At 48.1% G+C, this 24389-nt stretch overlaps 1 protein-coding gene across 1 annotated transcript in view; it reads right to left on the bottom strand.

The window, feature by feature from the left end:
* Window positions 1-13824: 13824 nt before the first annotated feature.
* The window catches only part of ATP9A (ATPase phospholipid transporting 9A), a 126153-nt gene continuing 115588 nt past the window's right edge, over window positions 13825-24389 (bottom strand). Inside the window, exons 24-28 of the mRNA XM_024750188.1 lie at window positions 23828-23904; window positions 21641-21749; window positions 20941-20998; window positions 18627-18830; window positions 13825-17335 (exon numbers count right to left, since the gene is read on the bottom strand). Of these exons, the coding sequence (XP_024605956.1) occupies window positions 17199-17335; window positions 18627-18830; window positions 20941-20998; window positions 21641-21749; window positions 23828-23904 (585 nt within the window). The 3' untranslated portion in view covers window positions 13825-17198. The remainder of the gene's footprint in view (window positions 17336-18626; window positions 18831-20940; window positions 20999-21640; window positions 21750-23827; window positions 23905-24389) is intronic.

Below are 24389 nucleotides of genomic sequence, written 5' to 3'. Positions count from 1 at the left end.
GCCCCCGGGCCCCCGCGGGGGGGGTGGGGTCCTCCGACTTCCAGTCTCCTCGGCGGTTCCCAGGCCCCTCTCCTCAAGGGATCCTCATTTTCAACTACGGTTTTGCTTCTTTTTTTTACTTTCTTTTCTTCTCTCTGTTGTTACCACTTTATAAATAAATAAATAAAGCAAACCAACAAAGCAAACATCTGGAAAGCTTTGTGGAAAATGGCATCTTGCTCCGACGACCCACCCTCCCCGGAGTCAGAATGCAAATGCCCGCGAGATCCACAAGTGGCCCCCAAATGCTCTCAGAGGTGAGACGCAGGCCCCTCTGTTCTCTTACCAAAGCCCTGTCTTCGCCTGGGGTCATGTCCTTCCGAAATCACCACCACCTCCAAGGAGGTGGTTCCCAACTCCCTGCCCTGAACAAGTGCCCCACAGGCTCATGGGCCTCCGTGCACTATGCCCAGCACATCCCCAATCCCATCCCATCCATTTCCTCCCACTTGGGTCTCTCTTTTCCACTTGGGCAGTCACTGCTCCACCTTGGACTTACATCTCATTCCTGACCCATCACAAAAGCCTCTTCTCCCCTTGCATCACCTCTTCTGCTTCACTCCAGCCAACCCCTCTCCCACCACCACTGCCAAGGGTATCTTCCCAAAGAACAGTTTGGATAATAATATCACTCCCCTGCTCAACAACCCTCTATGGCTCCCCATTGCCTCCTGAAATCAATACCAGCTTCCTCACTATGGTGTTAAACCTTCCTGTGGTGGATGTCTGCTGTTTTGGTTTTCCATCATTCCTTTTCTCTTCTCTTGACAACTTCCCTCTGGGTTTTCTTGGGGGAAGAGGGAGGAGTCACACATCCCCCCCTTTGAGTCCATGTGGTTTGGGGGCTGCCTTCAGTCTCACATCCAGGAGGGGGTTGTGTGACCCAGGCTGGGCATGTGCCACGTTCCCCTGAACAAAGGAGTTGGTTCAGGGTTGGCCGTGTGAGCCAGGTCAGGCCAACCACAGTCAACACCAGGTTTCTGGCTGGAACTGCTGAGAAAGAAGGGCTCTCTCTGTCTCTGTCTCTTTCTGTCTCTCTGTTGGTGTTGCCAGGCAGGCCAGAAACTGCTGAGGGCCATCTTACCACCACAAGGGGAGAGCCAACTCAGGAGAAAACAGAGCTGTGAGATCAAGAAAAAAGTGGTCTTTAAAATATCTTAAAGTCCCTGGATACACCTGTGCCGGAAGCCAATGCTACCCACTCACTACATCCCTCTTTTTTTTTAAGTTTGAACTAGTTTGACGTGAGTTTCTGTCACTGGCAACTAAGCAATATGGTTTCAGCTTCCTTTCTAGCTGTACTCCCACTATTTCCCTACATGTCTTTATACTTCTGAGAAAATGGCATCGTGAACAGTTAGTGGAATGCACTCCACCTTCCAGCCTCTCTGTCTTTAGTCCTGCTGTTTCCTTGGCTTGAAGTGCCCTCCTAACATCACTGTCTACCAAAACACTAATTCTTCTTTAAGGCGTTTCTCAAGCAAGCTTGCAATCCATGAGAATGTCATAGCTGTCATTGCCTCGCTTTCTGTCCCTGTAGTGCTCTCAAAGAACTTATCACCCATCCCTGAATTCCAGTCATTTGTATACCTCCTATTCCTTCTCAGAGACAGGGACTTAGATGATAAGAAGACATCTTCATTCAGCTCTAAGCACAATGCATGGCACAGAACAGAAGCCCAGGAAAGCATCTTTGCCCTCAAGGCCACCAGGTGGAGCGTCACAAGACTCACTCACCTGGAGCCTTGATTTTGTGGCAGGTGGTCTGCCTGCCCCACATCTGCTATCACACACTTTCGTACCGGTACCCCCATTTTCCTCTGGGGAACCATTCCATCTCCATTCCTATTCTTGTGGCTTAGGTGGAGCTCAGCCCACCTCTCTCTGGCTCCAATAATGACATGTGGCCCAGAGCTGGCCAAGCAGGTCATCTCACACTTCCAGCCACAGTGATTGTCTCAGGGTTGGATGAGGGACCGACCAATGAGATTCAAACCTAGAACTTCTGCTGGAGCTAATGAGAAGGAGCCGCTCTGTGGACTGGGATTGGAAAACTAGTGGGATGTGAGCCTAGGTTCCTGGGGCCACCAGTAGGAGAGGTTCTGCCTGGAAAGAAGCAAACACCAAACCAAATAAAGCCAGGCAATAGAGGCAGATACCTGATATCAACTTCATCCTAGATCCAACCATGCCTGAAGCTGACACTGCTCTGTACTTCTTAGGTACATGAGTCAATAAATTCCCAATGAATCGGGCTTCTGTTGCTTGCAACCATGAGTCTCAGCTGATACAAGTTCCACATCCTTCTCTCCATCATAATGCCTAATCCAGAACACAAGTGGTCCATAAATATTTAGTCACTGATTAACTGAGGGCAGGACACATTCTCTGCCTTGTCACTATCCCCTCTCCCTCCACTCCACATCCCCTACTGTTAATCTAACTAAGATCTATCCATCTTTCAAGTTTCAGTTTAACTAGGACTCCTAGAAAGGCCTTTCCTAATACTCTCAGAAAAAAAAATTATGCCTCCCCATAATTCGGAACAGGCAGGAACCAGAAGACTCAAGAGACTCCCTGAGTCTCTACTGGGCCTCATAACACCCAGGCTTTTCCTTCATAAGACTTCTTACAGTCGGCGATTCCTAATTGTTGGCGAAAGTAGATTCTTCTTCTACGTTCATTTCCCCTCCAAACTGCAAACTCCATCAGGTGAGACACTGTCTCTTTTACCACTGCATCCCCAGAGCCTACATGGAGACTAGCACAGAGTAGGTGCCCAGTAAATGGTCACTGAATTAATAAATGCATTGATACCACTCCGAAATCAATTAAAAGATTATGTGACCCATGTTTCTCAATTTGAATAAAGATGCTGGAACCACATACCCTATTTGCACCTGGTCCATTGAAGGAGGGTTCCAGGGAGAACCAGGCTGGGGAAGGCTTGGAGGGAAATTGCCTCTTTGTGCAACTCCACTGGGGTTTTAGCATCTTGAACTTGATCAGAAAGCCCAACACAATTTGTGGTTCATTACTAGGGACCCTAGCCACGCCCTGAAGCAAATGTCAAATTTCACACATTTAATGAACTCCATACTTGAAATATGTGGCCTGTAAAATCTGATTTACACTGCTATTAAAATCCATGGTGCCTAAAAAGGAACGTGAAAAGTATATATTTGTGCTTAGAGAAGGGCCTTTTTCTTCCCCCCCGAGGCATTAATTCACTCCAAGGTGCATAAACGTTCCCTAAAGCTTTATTTCAATTGCAATATTTCTTTCAGCACCTCAAATTTAGTTACCAACTTTTGAGAAGAGTGGTTGTGTTAGGTCACACACGAGTGGAAAAGTGTCACCATGTAATCGTCAGCTCTCGCAAAGGTAAGCGGAGTTGACAGCTGAGGTGGGGACAGCCCCCAACCTGCACAGCCAAGCTTACTTGGCACCATCATTAAAACGTGCCTTACATCAACATCGGCGCAGCCATCATGCCTGGCAAGGTGAAATTTTTTTTCATTTCAGCCCAAATCCTTACTTACTGGATGCTACCACCTGGTGTTTCTTTCTTCTCCAGGTTTGCCACCGGCTTTGGCACATTTTAGGTAAGTTTCATACCTGGGGCGTCTGAGCTATGTGGCAGGTCACAGACGGCCTCCCTCTGGGGGTGCTCCATGGAGCAATGAGGACACGACTTTTATGGCCACTTCCGGACAGAAAAGGACACCCTGACTCCTACCCCCCACCTTTTAAGCTTCACTGGTTCAAAGAAATCCGTCCAACAAATAGAGATAAAGCACTGCTGCCCTGCTGGGGTCAGCCAACTGCCACCCCGCTCTTTCGGGAGAGCAGGGGTCAAATCTGATTGGCCGTCCTCCATTCCCCTCTCGCCAGTGACTGGTTTAGGGGTGGGCGTGTATCCCAGTACTGGCCAATGAGATGTAAGAGGGACTTCCACGAGACGTTTCAAAGCTGATCAAAACAGATGGCCGAGGAGAGTGTGTCCCGATTTTTCTAAAGTTCCACCAGAGATTCTGAGAGTCACCCTGGTGTGGAACTCAGTGCCTTCATTTCAGAGTAGGAACTGAAGCCTGGAGAGGGAACGTCTTGATCAGGGAGTTCAGTGTCAAAGCCAATATTGTTATTGTAATAGACACAGTTATGCTTTGACCACCAAGCATCCATTTGCCTTTTCTTCTTAGGGAAACAAAAACAATCCCCTTGAAAAATTACCTCTTCCCCAGGGCAGACGATCTGGAAGAACTGTAAGTCAAAATACCCGGCTATGTGACCCAAGCTGGATTCACGAGATTCTCCCACCAGGACTTTGACTGTGTAGTGATACGCAGTGGGGTTGGGTGGGGTAGATTTAAAAAGCTGGAGGTGATAAAACAAGCTGCAGGAACTTGACTGGAGGTGGATTAGCTCCTGCCACCTGCATTCCCAGCATATCCTGGTTCCTGCCTGTTCCAAGCCCAAGTTCCAGTCTGAGTCACTCTGCATCCTGGCAATAAATTCTCCCTCCCCGATTCTTGGCTTAGCTTTGCCAGTGCTGATTTTGGTTGCGTGCAAACGTGGAGCTGTGACTGATACAGAACGGCTTCATGTGTTCGTGCACCATGCCGGGCATTTCACATATATCAATACATTTATTTCTCCCAACAAGTATTATCAATTAGGGACTGGGCACACGCATACTCAGACACATACTCATTTCACAGATGAAAAACCTCAGGTTCAGGGTGCATTATTTGTCCAGCATTTCATAATTAATAAGCTAATAAGCCAGGTCTGGAATATAAGTGTACCTTGCGTTCCTTATCTGTCAAATGAGTTTAATGCCACTTAAACCACACGGTTACTGTGAGGACTCAACAAGACAATACAGGTGGAAGACACAGCATACACACTCCCATTTGGAAGCCATGTAGCTCTTAGAAGTCCTTCTTGAGAGGCATTTCCTGGGTCCAGTGGAGATTCTCTCAAGAATTAAGAGAGCTTTCTCATGGGTTGATCCAGCCTCCAAAAGCCACAACCCTGGACTTGGAGAATGAAATCAGTCATACTTGGGGCAAGCAATGTGGTCTGGGGCATGAGCCACATCCTTGACATCTCTGGTGATGGGAATCCCAGCAGGTCCACTGTCTAAGCTGGCCTGGAAAGTTCAGAAAGCACCAAGTTCTGGCATGGAGACAGGCCCAGGGAGGTAAATGGATGCCTTCCTGCTAGACAACAATACTCACTTCCTGCCACTCATCATCAGCACTGGCCACCACTGCTCTTCTTTCTCTTCCTCGATATGCTGAACACTTCCTGCCACAGGGCATTTGCACGTGCTATTTCCTCTGCCTCAAACACTCTTTTTTCATATCTATGAATGCTGGTTCCCCTCACCTTTCAGGTTTAAGCTCCAAATTCACCTATTCCAGGACACTGTCCCTGGCTACCAAGTCTAAAATAGCCACACACACTCCTCACCCCTATCCCACTCCAGTCTCCCTAATGGCATCCTGATTTATCACTGTGAAATGCAATTACCTTATTTGTTCACTTCACTTATTCACTCCACAGTTATTGAACACTCATCACGTGCCACCTTTTTCTAAGTACCCAGAACAGCAAATAAGTCAAAGAGCATACATTCCACCGGACGATACTGAAAATAACGCTCCAATAGCACTAAGTGCCGAGGACAAATACAGCAGGGTAAGGGGCTAGAGGATGACAGGGCTGTAACGTTAGTGGGGCAGTCAGGTAAGGCCTCTCTGAGAAGGGACATCTGAGCAAAGACCTACATGATGCCTGTTTGTTTCTCCATCTAAGACAGAAGGCACTTCAGAGAGCAGGCGCCATGGATGTCACATCCTCAGTGCCTAGAAGCTGCCTGGCTCCCAGTAGGTGCTCGTGGATGTTGAACGGTGCCTCCAGACAGCCCAGGGGCTCTCTTCCTCAGGGACAATATCCCTGCAATGACTCATGACTCGAGGCCTCTACCCCATCCCAGGGCTGACTCTGCTCATAATTAGAAGGTGGGAACAACCACAACGACAGCAGCTAGAAAATGTGGCAATTCCCTGGGAACTGCTATGTCAGGAACGGAGGTAAGGAGGGTCCTTGGGAATGATGAGAGTCAAGATAAACAGAGCGTTCGTCATCTTCACTGACATTTCTCAACCTCTCATGACATACCATAAAGGAATGCAGCTTGCTGGACAGACTCAGGCTGTTGCTTTTGCTGGGAGCCTTGAAGTTGAGGGTTAAAGCGGATTATAGCTCCAAAAAAGCAGCTGCCTCTAAGACCACAGACCTGGGTTCCAATCCTCGCCCCACCTCTTACCTAGGAGCTGTGTCACCTTGAGCCAGTCACTGTATCTCTTAAAACCTTACCAGTAGAAAAGATAACGACCGTCTCCCCCTCTTCAAAAACATTCTGTATGTGAAGCACTGTGCATAAAACCAGAGCTGCTGTTGAACCAAGACCCCACATACCAGACTAAGAAATGATCTGATGCAAATGAGAACCACAACGAGATAGCACAACGCACCCACCAGAGGGGCTAGTATGAGAAATACCGACAGCAAAGAGAATGAATTGACAAGCTACAGATGGGGGGGAAATTTTTGCAAATCACGTATTCAACAACATACTTCTATATGTTATAGGAACATACAAGGAACTCTCAGAATTCAACGGTAAGAAAACAATCTAAGTTAAATGGGGGGCAGGGGGAGGGGGTGGGACATGAACACCTCACCAAAGAAGACATGTGGGTGGCAACCAAGCACATGAAAAGATGTTCAATGTCATCGACAATTAGAAACATACAATTAAAGATCATGAAGAGAGATCACTGCACATCTGTTAGAATGGCTAAAACAAAAGGACTGACAATGCCAAGTGCTGCCAAGGACGTGGAGCGACTGAAACGCTCGCGTGCTACTGCCGTGGAATGCAGAAACAGTGCAGCCGCTCTAGACACACTTTGGCAGGGTTTGTCTTTTAACAGACTTATTAAGATATGTTATATACTATAAAATTCACCCGTATGTGGTGTGTAATTGTGTTTTAGTGTGTATACAGTTGTGTAACCATCATCACAAGCTAATTTTAGAACTTTTTCATCATCCCCAAAAGAAACCCCCTACCCATCTGAAGTCACACCCATCCTCTGACCTTCCCCAGCCCTAGGCAACCAGTAATCTACTTTCTGTCTCTATAGATTTGCCTCTTATGAACTTTTCATATAAATATGTAATCATACAACATGTGGCCTATAGGGACCGGTTTACTTCACTCAGCATAATTTCAAGGTCCATCCATGCTGTAGCATGTGTCAGTACTTCATTCCTTTTCATGGCTGGACAACATTCCACAGTTTGGATAGACCACGTTTTGTTTATCCGTTGAGCAGTTGTTTGCACTTTTTGGCAATTGCAAATAGTGTTATGAATATTTGTGTTGCTATGTGACCCTGCTTCACCCTCAGTCTCTCTCAATGATGCTTTTCTCATCTGCAAAATGAAGATGATAACACCTCATAATCACAGAATGAGGGGCAGGTGGGAAAGCACTTTGCAACCGTAAAATGCCATGACACAGCAAAGCCCACTTTTTCAAGTCAGGTTCCTGAATCTTCCAGAATCCACTCTTAAAACTCAATGACCACAACATTGTAAATCAACTACATTTCAATAAAAATTTTAAAAAAAGAAAATTTCAATGACTTAATGCCACCGAACCGTATACTTTAAAATGGTACACTTTGTGTATATTTTACCAGAATAAGAAAACAAACTCAAAGTCACCACGGGCCAGGTCCTGGGCTGGCTGAGGACAAAACCGGAAGTCAGTTCCTCCCAAGCCACCTCTCCACATCCCCTAAGAGCAAAGCCAGTGAGGAAGCACCACCCACGTGGGCTCCAGTCACCCCCTCCCCCTTCACTTCTCTCAAGCCTCTTGGTTTATTTTTTCAAACTCAAGCAGATTTTGCCTTCTGCTCTATTCATGAATTTGTTTTCATGTGAAAAAAATGTGTTAAATGATTTGCCAATTCAATGACTGCCTGCCTCTCATTCTCCATCCCAAATTGCGGAGTCAGTGGAGTTTGAGGGACGTCCTCTTTCTCCTTTGGCTACATCTACCCCCAGCCCTGAAGGGGTGTAAGCCCCAGGTAGGGATGCCCAGGCCAATCCAGCATAAGGTGGGCAGGTTCGTGTCCCACGCGGGGAACAGGAGCCACTCAGAGCAGGGCAATTTAAAGGGGAAGCACCTGCAAAGCCAAGGAGAGGCGAGCAGAGTCAAGGTCGGGTATTGCCTCTGTGCCCAAACTCTGAACTCTTTTAAGGACTCTATCCAGACGGGTGACCCCAGCGTTCGGAAAAAACATGCACGTGAACCCATCTCTATGAAGGACTTCGAGCGTCGGGGAGACGGCCTCCCTCCATCTGCAGCCCGCCCTCCCTCGGAGGTCTCAAGGGATGACAACAGCTGTGCCACGAGCCCCGTTGCTGGCTCTCACAGGTGGTGTTCCCAGTCCTAAAAACAGGCAGGGGACTGAAGCTCAGAGACTCTAAGGAATCGGCCCCATATCACTCAGTAGGTGTGGGACTGGGTATTCAAACCAAGTCTGTCTCGATTCCAGCTGGGGCCGTGGCACGGCGCCCTCTGCTGCCTCCCCCTACCCCCCGCCAAATTCCAGCCCGTCTCCTAAAATGTCATTGCATTCATTTCTACTCCCACCCACCATTAGGCCCAGAAGAAAGGTAGTGCATTCTCTTAGCGTCTCCCTTAAGTATGAAGCCATTTTAGAGCAAAAGTCTCCACGTCTGCATCAGGCAGCCTGGCTAGCGGGACTTTTTCTGGCCTGATTTTCTCTAATTCTGGTGGTGATGAGCTAATAAAATTATGCTAAGTTTTGTGCATAGCGAGTAGCATCTTACATGCTAATTACCGGCCACGTCTTTGAAGAATTCCTGTGCGATTTCCAGGGTAATCAACTCACCTCTTTCCTTGGATCTGATTAGTAGTTTGGGCAAACTGGAGCCCCCAGCCCCGGCCCCACTCGAAATCAGCAGGGCTCTGGATGTCGTTAGCTACTCCAATTGCCTTCTAAAAAATCTGTTTCACATAAAAGGACAAATGAGAATGAGTATTTGCCCATCTTTAAGACACTAACTACATTCTTTTCCACAGCCTGTTCTCGTTATTATTTCTCTCTTCAGGAGGAATTTGAACACAGCCTGGGTTCCCGCACGCAGTTCATGACTGCAAAGCGCTTCCTCTTCGAAATCCGACCCAAGTGGGCATATTCTGGAAATGTGGCAGCTTCGAAGAACGTGACCCAGTTCATTCTTCTCTACTGGTTCTCCCTCCAGACTCACCTTCTAAGTCGGAGGTGGCCGGCTTTCCAGGGCTCGCCCAAGAACAATCACCTCTGCCCACTGTGCCCCAGGCAGGGCTGAACAGAGACCCTTTGTAGTATTTGCTGGAAAAGCAAGAAGAAACTTCATCCAAGGACCGCCTTCTTCTCCTCTTTATATAATAGTTAGTGTCGTTTATGCCAATAAAGTCACGCAGAAATACTGGGCATGGCAGTGGGTTGATTCCAATGGGAGGGGTCTCGCCTCAACCCCCTTGGAACACAGAGGTGGAAACAAAGACAGGAAGGGATGGGTCAGTGAGTAGCAGGGAGAGAGTGAACTGGGGCCCCTTGGACAGAGTTCAGGTTCTGACATAGTTCGTGGGCCAACTTCAATAATGCTCGTTTGGTTCTCATACAGCACTCAGTCTGAATGCCATGACTGCAGGACCTACCTGCCTCCCCGCCCCGCCCTCACCTCCTCCAACCTCCCTCTTGGTCTCAGCACTCTGGCGATGTGCCCACCTTTCTGCTCCTCCGACATGCCCCAGCCTTTCCAACCCCAGGGCCTTTGCATACCCTGCTGCCCATACACCATTTCCCGCAGAGCTTCCCACAGTTCCCTTCCTCTTATCCTTCAGGCTTCTGCTCCAGTGGTCCATCCCAAAGGGCCCTTCTCTGACCCCCATCACTTCCTCTATCCATACTTTAACCATATAATCACTCTCTTCTTCTCCCTCTCCCTGCTTTCTTCAGAGGACATTACAGTCTGTATCTGTACGTCCACTGTCTCTCCCCCACACAAGAAGATAATCACTATGAAGGGCAGGAACTGTCCCTCTCGCTCTCCACTGCTGCTTCCTGCCCGAAGAACAGTACCCAACACATAGTAGGTGCTCAGTAAATATTTAGTGAATGAATGAATGAATACATCAGCATATTCCACACAACTCCCATCCCTCTTTCTGGATTCTGCAACCTTCCTTGAAGAAAAAAAAAAATTTTCCTGGGCTTATCTGGACCCAATAAAAGAAAAAATGTTCTTCTCTTAAATCTCTTGAAAATGAACAGCAGAGGCTTAGGAACACGAAGTTCTCAGTGTAAGCAAACAGAACCTGCAGGCTGAGTTCTAAGAAATGAGACCTGGCTGGTCACCGAGCATAGGGTGTGGGGCTGGTGACTTCACATATGATTCAGTTATCCTCAAATTTTAAGGGGAATCCATTTCAAAATCAAAACCTCAATAGGGAAAGTGGAGGGTGGCTTTGCTTTGGCATTCTTACGAGAAGGCAGGCCTTCTGAAAAGATGCTACGTTGTAGATAACTCATCCACAAAAGGGGGAGCAGGAGGGAAGGGGAGAAACCCCAGGATCGGGCATACTTCTCTGCTAAGGCTTCAGATGAAAACCGATCCGGGAGTGCGTGATCCTCCAAAAATCTGCCAGCCCCCAAAGTACTTAAGTTATCCCTCCAACCACAGCCACATGGAGAACGAAATTAAATCCCACGGAAAGATTTGACTTTTTTTTTTTTTTAACATTATGCAATGTTTGGATGAAAAAGGGGGGGGGGATATCAGAAGAAGAAGAAGAAGAAAAAAAACTCATCGTTTTCCCAGAGTTTAGCAAAGCTATTTCTAGCTTTTAACGATACATTTCACCATCACTTCAAGGGTAGTTTTGAGAGGCGCAAAGGAGGGACTGTTCTGTTATGTAACCCATTTAAAGTAGGAAATTAGCAAGTCCTGAATGAATTCTGTTACTGTGCTCCAACTTGTGGAAAGTTTGGAGCGACTACAGTTCTATTTTGAGGTGAGCAAATCCATCATTTACAGATCAGCTCACAAATACTGCAGGGTGTCATGCCACCCTGAGAAGTTTAATAACAAAAACAGTTAAAGTACTTGAGGTGTTGGGACATTTCGTCTCTAAACCTCATGAGCCTGAAGAGTGCGGAGGGCAAGGATCCCCAGTTGCCAATTATTCAAAAATGCAAATATCTGAGATCAAATAAATATTCATCTCACCCCCGGCCCCATCTTTTTTTCTTTTTTTTCCCCAAGCTAAGTCCAGCAAAATAGTCTGGTCAACAACATAAAAAGAAATGTCTGTTTTTAACGGAGCCGTTGGCCATGAAATAAATTCTGAAGCTATGAAAGCAGCGTCTTGAAACATAGCAGTTAGGTATGCTGGGCCCGCCAGGCTGGAGAAAACAGGAAACAGAAATGTCTTTTGATCCTCAAGTTCCCCCTAGTGGCTCGGATGGAGGAGTGTCTGCACATTCGTGGAATTTCACAGCAGGTAAAAGCGGTCTGAAGACTTTACATCGACGGCACGCGGCTAAGGAAAAGTACTGCCCTCTGCTCTTGAGCGCAGGCATCCTCCACGTGCCCGGGGAGCCGCTCTTGACTGAGGCACAGCTAATGTACAATCTCCTCTCGACTCCATAAACTGAGAATGGCCCTCTCAGCGGAGAGCCAGGGAGAGGAAGCCAGGAGCCCGCACTGCAAAGAGCTGCTAATTAAAACATTTGGCCAGTTGGATGTATAATCAGCTTCTTGAGACGAGTTTACAGCTGCTGGGCTCCTTTGGAAACGAAGACAGACTCTTACAAACGGCAAAACTGACGCTTGCAGATTGCATGTGGGTTTCTCAACCTCAACACTTTTGACGTCGGTTTGAATGATCCTCGGCCGCGGGGCTGCCCTGTGCAGTCTTCATTAGGTGCCAGCAGACCGCCACCCCTCCAAGTTGCGAGAACCAAGTGACTTCAGACATTGCGCCATGTCCCCTGCAGGCCACAGTCACCTCTGGCTGAGAATCACCGGATTAGATGAATAAAATACCATGTCCTCGGTATCCTATACAATAGATTAAAAACCTCTTTTCCCTAAAATTTAAGTGACTGGGTTCCTAAATCTTCTATCACTTGATTATAAAAAAAAAAAAAATCTATACAAAGCAATCAAAGACTGGGTGTATAAATACAAAATGAATCATAAAATATGTTTGCTTCTTTTATATAGATCACTTTTTGAAATTCTAACATATCTGGAATAGACAACAGTACAGAATAATAAATAATGCATGGGTTTGGGGGTTTTTTTTGCTGAAATTAAAATATTCTTTACCTGGAGAAAAAGCTATTTACATTTTATGTACCATGAGATACATACAACATAGCATTATAATAACAAGCTCTCATTTTGACACCAGAGTTTCACGTCCCTGCACAAATTAAAATGCTCCCCAAAGGCATAAAGTACACAAGCTTTATTGGGCAACAGCAATGGGCCACGCTGGCAGACAATGAAAGGAGAACGCTCAGAATCTCGCAGGATCACAGGTGTGTCATCACAGGATCAAGAATTTAAATCATCTGGAGCTCCTGCTCTGTACTATCACTTCCCTCTCATCAAAAAACGCTGTCCCGGTGAGTATTTGCCATGAGGATTACAGCTAATCTACTAATGAGGACGTCAGAGTCCCAGAGGAATTCACGGTCAGCCCCATGGCAACAAAATAATAAATGAGCCACAATTTTTGTTTTTTTTTTGCAAATACCACGCCCCCTCCCCACCTGCCCCCCCCAGCAAACACACTATGCACTGACATCGCCCAGCGACACCAACAGACTGTGTCTCCAACCATACTGTGATGGAGAAGACAGATTCCCAGGAACGCCTGCGCTGGTGTGAGAAGATGCTGAGCATCTCCAACTGCAGTGCTGCTCGCGTGCTTATCGGTTCCATCCAAGAGCATAATAGATATATTTTTCCAAGACACAATGGACTTAATTAATGGAACTATTTCCTAAGACATATATATAAACGACCAAATAAAAAGCTTTATGTTAAAAGAAGGGGGGAGAAATAAAGTCTGTTGTCTTTGCAAAGCTCCTTGTGTATTTCTTAATGAAAAACAAAACTGTGAGTGATAGGATTTTAACGCAGTGAAAACCAAGTATGTCTTCAAAACACTGGAGGTGACATCACATACTCACACATACACACGTTGCAAACACACCAAAAAGATCCAAGATAAAAATGGCTGATAGGTGTTGGCCTTGAGTAAGATGGAGCAGAAGAACACGTAGGCCCCATCTGCAATTCTGGCGCAGGTTTAAAATGCTGCCCCATAAAGGCGCAAGGGCATTCCTATCCCCACCCCGGGAAAAATAAAACAAAGCATAAAAGCAAAAGTCTAGAGACAGAAAAACAGGCATGATCGTGTCAATTTCCAAGGAGCACGAAAGCCCAAAATACATTCAAAAGTACTGTCACAGGGCTTCCCTGGTGGCGCAGTGGTTGAGAGTCCGTCCGCCTGCCGATGCAGGGGACGCGGGTTCGTGCCCTGGTCCGGGAAGATCCCACATGCCGCGGAGCGGCTGGGCCCGTGAGCCATGGCCACTGAGCCTGCGCGTCCGGAGCCTGTGCTCCACGACGGGAGAGGCCACAACAGTGAGAGGCCCGCCTACCGCAAAAAACAAAAAACAAAAAAAAACTGTCAGCATAACCTAAATTTTCAGTGGAAAACATACGGAGGAAAGGGTAAGCAGATGTTGGTATTTAAGATCACTGCTACGAAAAAGGGCTTCACTTAAGGGAAGCGAGTCTGGGATCTGGCTATAATAAAGCTGAAAGTGGGAGGAAGCCCAGCTCTGGGCCTCCCAGCTCCAGGTGGCTGTAAACAGATGGTCTGCTCCAATCTCAAGATGCTCCCAGGGATGCCCTTCGTCGCTTTAGGGTGGAGTCCTCCGCCCCAAGCAGCCCAAGTAAGTGCAGCCGGTCTCACGGAGCACCGTAAGCAACACACACACGCGTGTGCACACGGAGCACCGTGAGCAACACACACACGCGTGTACACACTCTCCAATTAGCACTGAAACGGGCAGATGCAAGAGATCACTCAAGATGGAGACACTTGTCTGGTCATTTTCCTAGAGAAAGGGAGGGGAAGAGACACCAAACAGATTCCTCGCTTTCCCACACACACAACCATCACCAAAAAATATAATAAAAAGAATCATCAAATAATAAAATTAAGTTACTCCGACAGAAATACCTAACGTTGTCAAAGCGCAGGGGGTGGTGTAACTTTCACTTTGAGGGAAGTGTTTAAACAGCGCTGATGGTGTGCCAGGGGCCTCTGGCTGCCGGAGACTTGGGGCCACTGAGTTCCAAGGCGAGGGGACCTCCAAGGTGTCAACGGTGTTTCCCAAGTTCCTTCCAGACTGGTGAACGGAATCCTTATGCTTTTTAGGAATTCAGCAGTTTCCTTAAAATGGCTTGGATTTCTTGTCTGTGTCTTTGTCTTCTCCCCACAGCTAAGCTCACACGGGAAGTGCCTGTGTACGCAGATCCTCTGGTGGGATTATGGGCTGATGTGCGCACGTCAGGATCGTGTACACTCAGCTGACTCGTGGCTCCCGCCACGTGGGTCTCCAGAGTTTGAGAAGCACACGTGTGTTTTCCTAGACACTCCGGACCCCGGAAGGTGGTGGGAGCAGGCTGCCCCCTGGCAGGGTGGCTCTCCAACACGGTCACGGTCCCCACTTGCATTTCAGTCCCTCTCACCCTTGGCCGCCTCCACCAGGGTACGGTCGAAAGGCAGAACGAAGGGGTCTGTTGACGGCACAAACGCACCTGCGACCTCCAGGCACAGCTTCTTCTGCTCCTCTGGGACGCTTTCTCCCTCCCAGATGCCAAGCAAGAGTTTAGGTGTTGACTTTCAAAGTCAACCCAAGCACCTCGATCAAAACTGGGAATTAAGGAAAAGACCAAAGAGACTATCTTCCTTCCTTGTCACTGCTGGAAACATCTAAAAATTTCCATGAGACCTACCTGTAGGAGCCATCACCTGTCTGTGAACAAGGTCAAGTTCAGGGTTTGAGAGCTGGGAGTAGAAGTACCTTTAGACTTCTGGTTATACAGGCTGACTTCCAAGAAGACAGACAGGTACAAAAACGCTGAGCACAACGTCCTCTCACTCCACCTCTGAAATCACATAAAATCACCCAGCAAAGACGTCAGACCTGCTCGCCCCTTCTCAAAGTTTTGGACAAAGATCCTCTTCCTGAATAACCATTCATTCAATACAACATTTACTTCCCGTAAATGTTTTCTGTGTGGCAGAAATGGCTGGGACAGAACGGGAAAAATCCTGCAAAACTGCAGAATCTTAAAACTAAAATAGAAGTGATGTCATGGCCAATTTCGCAGTGCCTGCAACTTACTGTCATTCTATAAAGTTTTAAAAGGGCAACAGAAATACACGAGCATATCGAGTGCTCCAAAGTCAAGGGCCTCGTGTCCCCAGCTCTCCAAGAGCAGGCTTACCCTAGAGTGGTAGCCATAACTTACATCTCTGAAGCACATGAAGAAGAACCAGGCCGAAGGGCTGGAGGGTACGTACTCATAAAGAATTAATCACAAATCTAAGACCTCGAGCATGATCAGCTCTTGCAGATCCACCAACCTAATCCTCTGGCACACACGTGTGGCTTCTGCCAGGAGAGACGTGAAAACCCAAGAAAGCTTTGCCGGGCCACATCCAGCGCTTGAAAATTCTCTTCTTCCCCTGAAACAAGAAGCCACAGCTTTATAGGAAACACACATGCGTGGGCCCCACCCTGGTGGGGAGAGGAATCTCTACTCCTGGCTGCCTTCCAGCGAGTTCCCCTTGAAATCTGTAGGCAGCGCAACGGAGCCCAGACCCCAGAGCTGCAGCCCGGGCCTCCTTCCACTGAGGCTCCTCGCTCGAAGCTGCCACTGATGAATGGCAGCGTGCTAAGACGCCTCTGCCTTTGTCACTGTGTCCTCAGTAATTCCTCCTAACAGGAAACAGATTTCTGTGGACGTAAAGAGCCCCAGTCCCTGACCTTTCCACTTCAGACTCAGAGGGTCTGAGTCACACGTGCTACGTTGCCTAAAAAATTAGCTGAGTCTCTTGTCACACTGTCGACACATTTAGGGGCCGTTCAGTGGCACGTTTCCTGCTAAAACAACTCTGCTGAAAATGTCTCAGAGTGTCCTCAGATAGCCACAGGCTTTGTAATTGTTACCAGATCCGAACGAAGCAAGATAACACCTTTGAAATTCTTTTACGAGGTGACAGGTGATGTTAACTCCAAGGCCACAGATGCTGAATTGGAGGAAGGATAACGTACCGGATTTACGGTTCTCTCTCTCTTCTGCTCTCTTCTCATGTGGTTTTCTGTAATCCTAGGAATCCAGTGCCGTTTCGATAAGCAGGGCTGCCTTAGAGAGGATATTTAGCATTTCCAAATTGAGATTATTGTCTGGTTAACTTCTTACCAAATGTCACCGTCTTTTCCCCCAAAACCTATACTGAGAGCTTTATCTTTCTCTGAAACCAGGTTTTTAAGAGCAGAACGACATAAAAATGCACACACATTAGGATTGTTTAAAACAACAACCAAAAAACCCTCTACCGTCTTCGACTAGACAGAAACTTTTATCACGTGACAACAAAACTCAAGTCATAAGGAAGCCTGCACAGTGACCCATGAATACATCTCTCGGCCGAGTCACCGGTTTTCACAGTCACATTCACTGACTGTGAATCACCAGGGGCTCAGACTCCCGTATGGGGCCCCCTGAGGCGCCATCCTCCTGTTTATTCAGTGTCGGGCTCCGTGGAAGCGCAGCGCCTCTTCATATCAGAACTGCACGTGGGAGCCACCACTGCACAATCCACGGGTGGTGGTTAATAGAAATGCAACTTGAACTCTGTCCGCCAGGAGAGTGCGGAGACCGGGGTCCTCTCCCGAGTGCATGGCCTAGGACGTGAGCTTCGAGTAGCTGGGAGGGGAGAACCGCCTTCGCAGGTACTTGAGGACATAGAGGGGCAGACAGCTGACCAGAGTGATGACAGACACTTTCCACAAGAAGGACAATGTGGCGATGAAGTACACGTCTGCAAGCAAACAGAAGACAGCAGTGAGCGGGCGGGAACGTGCCGCCCAGAGCCGGCGGGGCGGCAGGGCCATCGGAGGGGACGTGGGCTTCTCTCCCGCGGGAGATGTGCTCAGAGCACCCAGGCTGCCAGCCTGACTTCCCTTCCCTGTCTCTCTCCTCCTCTCTCTGACCTGCTTCTGGAGCTTCCGGACCTTCCGTGAAATGCTGTTTTCAACAATTCGGAAAAGAAAACTGGGCAAAAAAATCCCCCTTCCAAGTGTTTTTGATTTGGAATCTGACAGCTGGAGTTTTTCTTCCTAAACCCGGCAGAAAGTGACGCTCAGACACACTTCTTCCCAGCAGCTTTTCCCCTTCGCCTCAGCAATGGTCACAGAAGCCAGAGCCGGGTCTGAGGGTGGTGCAAAGGGGGGCGGAGACCCCTCGTCAAGAACAGTGTGACCTGGAGGGGCGGGGAGCTCCCCTTCCTGCCGCCACACAGTCAGGCCTGCAGTTCCGAGGTTTTTGCAACAGAGGAGCGACAGCTAGTGATTTTCAACAGTACCGGGAGTGGATGCCTGGCAGCCGCCTTCCCTGCCTCTTGAGCACAGGCTGGGGGAAATGCAGCGGGCACTGAGTAAGCACCTACTAAGTGCCAAGCCCAGAGCCCCAACCATGGGCCCAGTCCTATGACTGGTCCACATCTAAGGTGACGACCAAAGCTTCGTGAGGGCAGAGCTTGCATCTTCTAAGCCTCTGTGACTCCCTGGCCTCAAGCCACTGAGCGCACAGTAGGTGCTCACAAAACCTATTCAGAGAGACTTTTCAAACAAGTGTGAAACTGTTCTAAGACTTCACTTTTCACGGGAATGCTCCTTTTTCCTTTATTAAAACCTTCTTAAAGAGCGTTTACTGATAAGGAAGAGGCGTGATAGAAGATGCTTTCACAACAAGGCAGAGTTTCTCAAGCTAATAACACTGGTAAGTCCTGCTGGACTGTCATTTACTCTCTGGATTCTCACCATCTCCATAGCTCCACGGAGCCCAGCACAGTGACCAGCTCCCTGGAGAAGCCCACTAGGTCCTTGCAGGACTGAACGAATCCCCTTCTAAGCCAGCAGGCACGGCGTGGTTTTAAAGAAAACACTCTACATTAAGATCATGCCCGCCAGCCTCGGTTCCAAGAGGCTGATTCTCAACTGCCACTTGTCCCAAGGGATGCCAGTGAGCAAAGGGCGGGCAGCTGAGTACCAAGGCCTGCTGGTAAGACCCTTGGACCTGATGGGCGGGCCCTAAGTGCAGGGGGGTCTCACCGATAAATTCGTGGAGGAACACCAGGGAGGCGATGTAGCAGGCCAGGCTGAGCAGCTCGGCCACCGTCATGAGCCAGTGCCAGGTCTGGATGGTCAGGGCCACCATTAGCAGCTCCGTGAGGATCAGCGACGTGAAGGAAATCGCCACAATGTGCACGAATTCCGACTCAAACAGCAGCAGCGCCCCGTACATGATGGTGCTTCCTGCAAAGGCGGAGGGAAGTCTGGGTGGGGAGGGGCCTCCGCTGCCCACGCAGCCCGCCCTGCTGGGAGCCGACGCCTCCCCCTCCCTCCCCACAGAAGGCTCACCCTGCTCACTCACATCTGACTCCTTTTGTTTTTCCCATTCAGACATGAAAGGTACCATTTGTTAAAGAAGGTTAATGAGTGGTACTTTATGGAGGTTTGAAAGAGAGGCCTCACATTCTAGTTTTCCCATGTTCCCTTTCGGCTGTATATAAGAGAGAGTTTATGTTTATTTTTTTCTTAACATCTTCATTGGAGTATAACTGCTTTACAAATGGTGTGTTAGTTTCCGCTGTATAACAAAGTGAATCAGCTACACATATACAGATATCCCCATATCTCTTCCCTCTTGCGTCTCCCTCCCACCCTCCCTATTCCCACCCCTCTAGGTGGTCACAAAGCACCGAGCTGATCTCCCTGTGCTATGCGGCTGCTTCCCACTAGCTAACTATTTTCCATTTGGTACTGTATATGTGTCCATGCCACTCTCTCACTTCGTCCCAGCTTCCCCTTCCCCCTCCCTGTGTCCTCAAGTCCATTCTCTATGTCTGTGTCTTTATTAATAGAGAGTTTATAATTGGACAGAGAGGGAGAGGAAGAGATAGAGAGGAGAAAAAGGAAAAGAGGCAGAGAGAGCAACTCTCTGGATTGGGTGGAACAAGAAATAGAAGTTTTTGTGTATTCTTTTACATGACAGATGTAGTCAGCCACAGAAGAACAAATACTGTACAATCCCACGTGTACGAGGGATCTAAGGAGTCACATTCATAGTGACGAAGTAGAACGGTGATTACCAGGAACTGTGGGGAGGAAGGAAAGAGGCGTTTGTTGTTGAATGGATACAGAGTTTCAGTTTTGCAAGATGAAAAAGTTCTGGAGACCTGTTTCACAGCAAGGTGAACATATGGGACACTACTGAACTGCGTACTTAAGAAGAGCTAGATGGTAAATGCTATGCTTTGTCTCCTTTACCCCCTCCCTGCCCCCAAACACAAAAAAATGATAGGGACAACCAAGAGAGAGCCTCAAAGAATTACGCACCTGTACTGAGGAGAGAAAGGAAAGTGGGGGAGGGTCCAGATAAGTGCACTTTCATCCAGAACTGCGGGAACTCAATGGGGAATGTCTCACGTTGATCAAAAGCACTAGCTAGCTACGTGAGATTCCTGCTCAAGAGCAAGAGACCCTAAACCCCAAAACTCCTCAAATGACGGCCTATTACAACAGTGCTGGGGATGCAGGGGGTGCAATGAAGCACCACTGCTTGTTATTATGAACTTCCATGCAGCATTTGCATTCTTCAACCAGCTACATACATGTCACTTTGCTACACTTCTCAAAAAAAAAAAAAAACAAAACAACAACAACCACCCTCAAATTGTTTCAATGATAATTTAGCCCCTAACAAATTCAACGGTCTACACTTTTTGACCACACATCCCATCAGAAAAAAACACTAAGAATGAATCCCTAATGGACGATGCGGATTTGTAAATTATCCGTGTGTACCTGTGCAGACAGACACAGAGAGGTAGCAGGACCACTGTGCAAATGTGTCAGGTACATTATAAAACACACATGACAACAGAAGTTCTAAAAAGAGGAAAAAATAAATACGAAGAGAGGTTCTGACATTTCCTTTTCATAGTCCAGTAAGTCATCTCACAAAGCCTGTACCGTCTGAGGGACCCTCTCTGGAGGCCACAGAAGTAAATATGTTGTTCAAGAACTACAACTTGACTTCAGAAAAAGTATCAGAACATTCCAGAAAGCGACCACGTTTTGTTACAATGACTTGAACACCCCAGCAGGGTTTGATTAGTATTAGTTGTACTTTTCTCTGACTGTCTCAGTTAAGCGGACAGGACCACCTCACGTGTGACCTGCGCCTGATGAGCAAGGCCTTAGAACCCGAGGAGGGGCTCCCTCGGACACAGAGCCACACTCCTTACTGCAATCTCGGCATTCCAGCTGCTTCTCTTTGTGTTCTACAGACAAGAGAATGGTGAAGTTGACCCTGGGGCCAAGGCCAGAGCATAAGACAACAGGTGTTTTCACCCGTCCTTACCTTGATAGATGCTGATCAAAACCCATATCAGGAATGTCTTGTAGGACAACGGCCGTCCCTGAATGAGAGAGAGGAAGACAGAGCGGGCTAGCGTGCGGGGCTCACCCAGGGCACGAGCCACTGTCAGGCTACCCTCCACCAACCAGACAAGGAAACCTGCTTGTTTTCGTCAAAACAGTGGCTCACACACGTCAAAATACATTCAAGAAACGATGTTTTTTAAAGAGAATTGATATTAGATGGAAATATTGGGTTGGCCCAAAAGTTCGTTCGGGTTTTCCCGTAAGATGTTACGGAATAACCCGAACGAACTTTGGGGCCAACTCAATAAATCTGCTTTTTATCAAAAACCCCTTGAGGACCAACAAATGCAATCACACACACACACTTTTCAGGACTGTCCACAAAAGCATTTCCAGGAACAGACACAAGTTGCAGCTACAAAATGCAACTGTCAGGGGCTTTTTAAAAAGGCATTAGGAGGTTTGTTTTAAAAGTTGACATATCACTGTACAGTTTAGTATTCTTTACATGTGCGTATCATACTTTAAGAAAAGACATATACTCCCACGCCTTCCTCTCAAAACAAAGCCACCAGTTCAAGTGTGTTCACATCAGACATGGAGGGTCTGTGTGAAATATGTTAAAACAGGGAGGGAGGGAGGGAAGAAGGAAGGAAGGAGGAGGGGGCTCCGTGAACCTTGAGGAGATCCTTGTAGAGCTCAGGGTACAGCATGGCAACTTCTGACTTCACATCTTTGTCCAGGACCAGAGAAAACACAGGAAACATGGTATAGATGGTGGAGTACCTGGGAGAAAAAAAATCACCGCAGGTAATATCCAGCCAGTGGAGTACGAGCCATGTGCTGCCCCAGCCTCTGGAGCCCAATTTCCTTTCCTTCATTCAACTACTACGTACTGAGCACCTGGTATGTGTGTCAGGGCCAGTTCGAAGCACTGGACATTCAAGATGAAAAGCAGACCACGACGCCTGCCCTTGGAGAGCTTCCGTGCTGGTCGGTGAGTCATAAAACAAATTCAGTAAACTATACCGTGTGCTGGAGGTAAAGTGCTGAGGAGGGAAATACAACGGGGAAGAGGGAATGAGACATGGGGCGAGGTGGTGCAATTTTAGAGAGGGTGGACAGGAGACGGGGCATTTGAGAAAACACCCCCAAGAGGTAACAGGGAGGCCATGCCAATATGCGAGGGAAGAGCATCCCAGGCAGAGAGAACAGCAAGTGCAAAGGCCCTGAGGTGGAGGTGTGTCTGTCCTGTTTGAAGAACAGCGAGGCTGCCAGTCTGGGTGGAGCTAAGTGGGTGAGCGGGGAAAGCGAAGAGATGAGAACCAAGAGGGAAGAGGGGACCAGATCATGGGGGGGCCACATGGAGCATAAAAAAAAAAAAACCGAACGTGGAGGAAAAGGCTGGGCCAGGCTAGTGGTTAAAAAGAGCGTGGGACAGAGACCCCTTCCCCTTATCACCCGCTATGGGTGTTTGCTTGGCACAGAGCTCAGAACACAGGTGGCACCTAGAGCCATGGTCACGGGCAGCCCCGGCCACACCCGGTCGTGATTTCAGAACTGAAAGGTGAAATCCGTTTTTCAAATGACTTCTCACCCAGGCTGGGCCACTGCACAGGAAGGATGGTTATAAAGACGTCAAGAATCTGGTGTTCAGTTTTACAGAGCAACACCAGGAGCCTCTATCTCTAAAAGGGCCAGACTGACCATAAAGCCTTCACCCTGGAAAGAGCACTGTGGAAAATAAAAATGCGATGTCTTCGTCTATCTAAGGGCCCACTGTCAAGGTGCAATGCGAACTGGACTTGCTCTCAGCCAGTCACTTTCAGCACAGTGGACAGGGTTAAGGGCGTTTTTTTGGCTTTTTTTTTTTTTTTCCTACAGCACAAAGAACAATTCCTCATGCTAGAATTTTTCTTTTCTGCATCGATGTTCACGGTAACATACAGGCATTTCAGGAGTCAGCTCATCCAGGCCAGCTTTTGTGTGTTTGCCCGGGGACAAGCTAATTAATCTCCCGGTGATTAAAACCATGACATGCAGTTCAGTTGATGAGCTAACATAAAATGAAAGCACAGATGTGGTCTGACGAACCGTAGGAGCTGTTGGCGTTCAGACTGTGTTGATGAAAATCACTGTAAGGCTCCTTCTCTCATAAATGCAATCGATACTGAAAACATAAACCCCCCACCCCACCAAAGGCATGGATGAGCCAGTGGAGGGTGAATTCTCATGTACACCAGGCAGCGCCACTCGACCCTTTAAGGCAGGGTGTCTTTCATGTACGATTAAACACCTTTCCCACAAATTAAAACATCACCTTAGGTTTATGCCTTAGCCTGTTTTGTTTTTATTAATAATGGTAAGGACGCCTTCAGCACCTGATGCCTTAGAAAACTCTCTGCTTTTCAAAGTAGCCCTGTCTGAGGGGCAAGGGCCAAGATGCTTGGATGGAGTGATAGAGAAGTCTGATGCCCACTTTACAGGTGGAAAGACTGAAGCCCAGAGTGGTAACGTGACTTGTTCAAGGTCTCAGAGAAGACACCTGATGATATGGGTTCCAAGATGTCCCGGGCCTATGGTTCTCACCACTTAACTGGGGGTATTTTTCACCTAAACGCCCAAGGAGGAAAGTCAGCCAATAGTTTTTCAACACCCAAAATGTTTCCTTTCCCTCCCTTTGGCCTCCTTCCTAATACAACTTCATTGCCACAGCCTGATGACACACTTTGAAGGAGCTGGGGAGAGAGAAGATGGGAAAATACCTTACACATTCTAGAATCCTTTTGTGAAAAAGCAAGATGTAACTCCCTGAGAGGACTGACGATTGGGATAACTACACTGGATTCCCAGCCAGGCTGCACCGGAGGCAGAAGCGAGATGCCCTGGGCTGCGCCGCCCTCGCTAAGCGCCCCCCTGCATGTGGAAGCAGCAGCTGGCCCTGTGGATGGGGGGGCAGAGGGGCACACCTGCATTAAGGGCACAGGTACCGGAATCCCCTGCCTGGGTAGACTAAATCCCTGAGAGACACTGCACCGATTTCTTGCCCACACCGGGCCTCAGCCGCCCCATCTGCAGAATGGGCACAGGCTACAGTGAGGACTACAGGTGAGCCCGCATTGTGAACACTTAGCCTGACGCCCAGGGTACAGGAAGCAATCAAGAAAAGCAAGTCATTCTTCTTTTGTGGCTGCTCTCTGTAGGTCCTTGCTTCTGCATGTGGAAAACTTAGGGCCGGGGTATTCACTCGGCATTTAACTCTGCATCTTTGCCTCTGGCAAACTGAGGATAACGACTCACCCCAATATGAGCACCCGGGTCATTTACACTACCGCCCACTTCGTGCCAAGCCCTGACAAGGCTCACATCGGCTCCGCACAGCAAGCACAGCCTTCGCCCCCAACACAGGAAGGCTTCGGGGCGGCA

Source organism: Neophocaena asiaeorientalis, unplaced genomic scaffold (assembly GCF_003031525.2).
Source record: "Neophocaena asiaeorientalis asiaeorientalis breed wild unplaced genomic scaffold, Neophocaena_asiaeorientalis_V1.1 scaffold606, whole genome shotgun sequence".
NCBI classification, from domain to species: domain Eukaryota; kingdom Metazoa; phylum Chordata; class Mammalia; order Artiodactyla; family Phocoenidae; genus Neophocaena; species Neophocaena asiaeorientalis.
The sequence above is the reverse complement of the archived record's forward strand: the minus strand, read 5'-3'. Positions and strand labels throughout refer to the sequence as shown.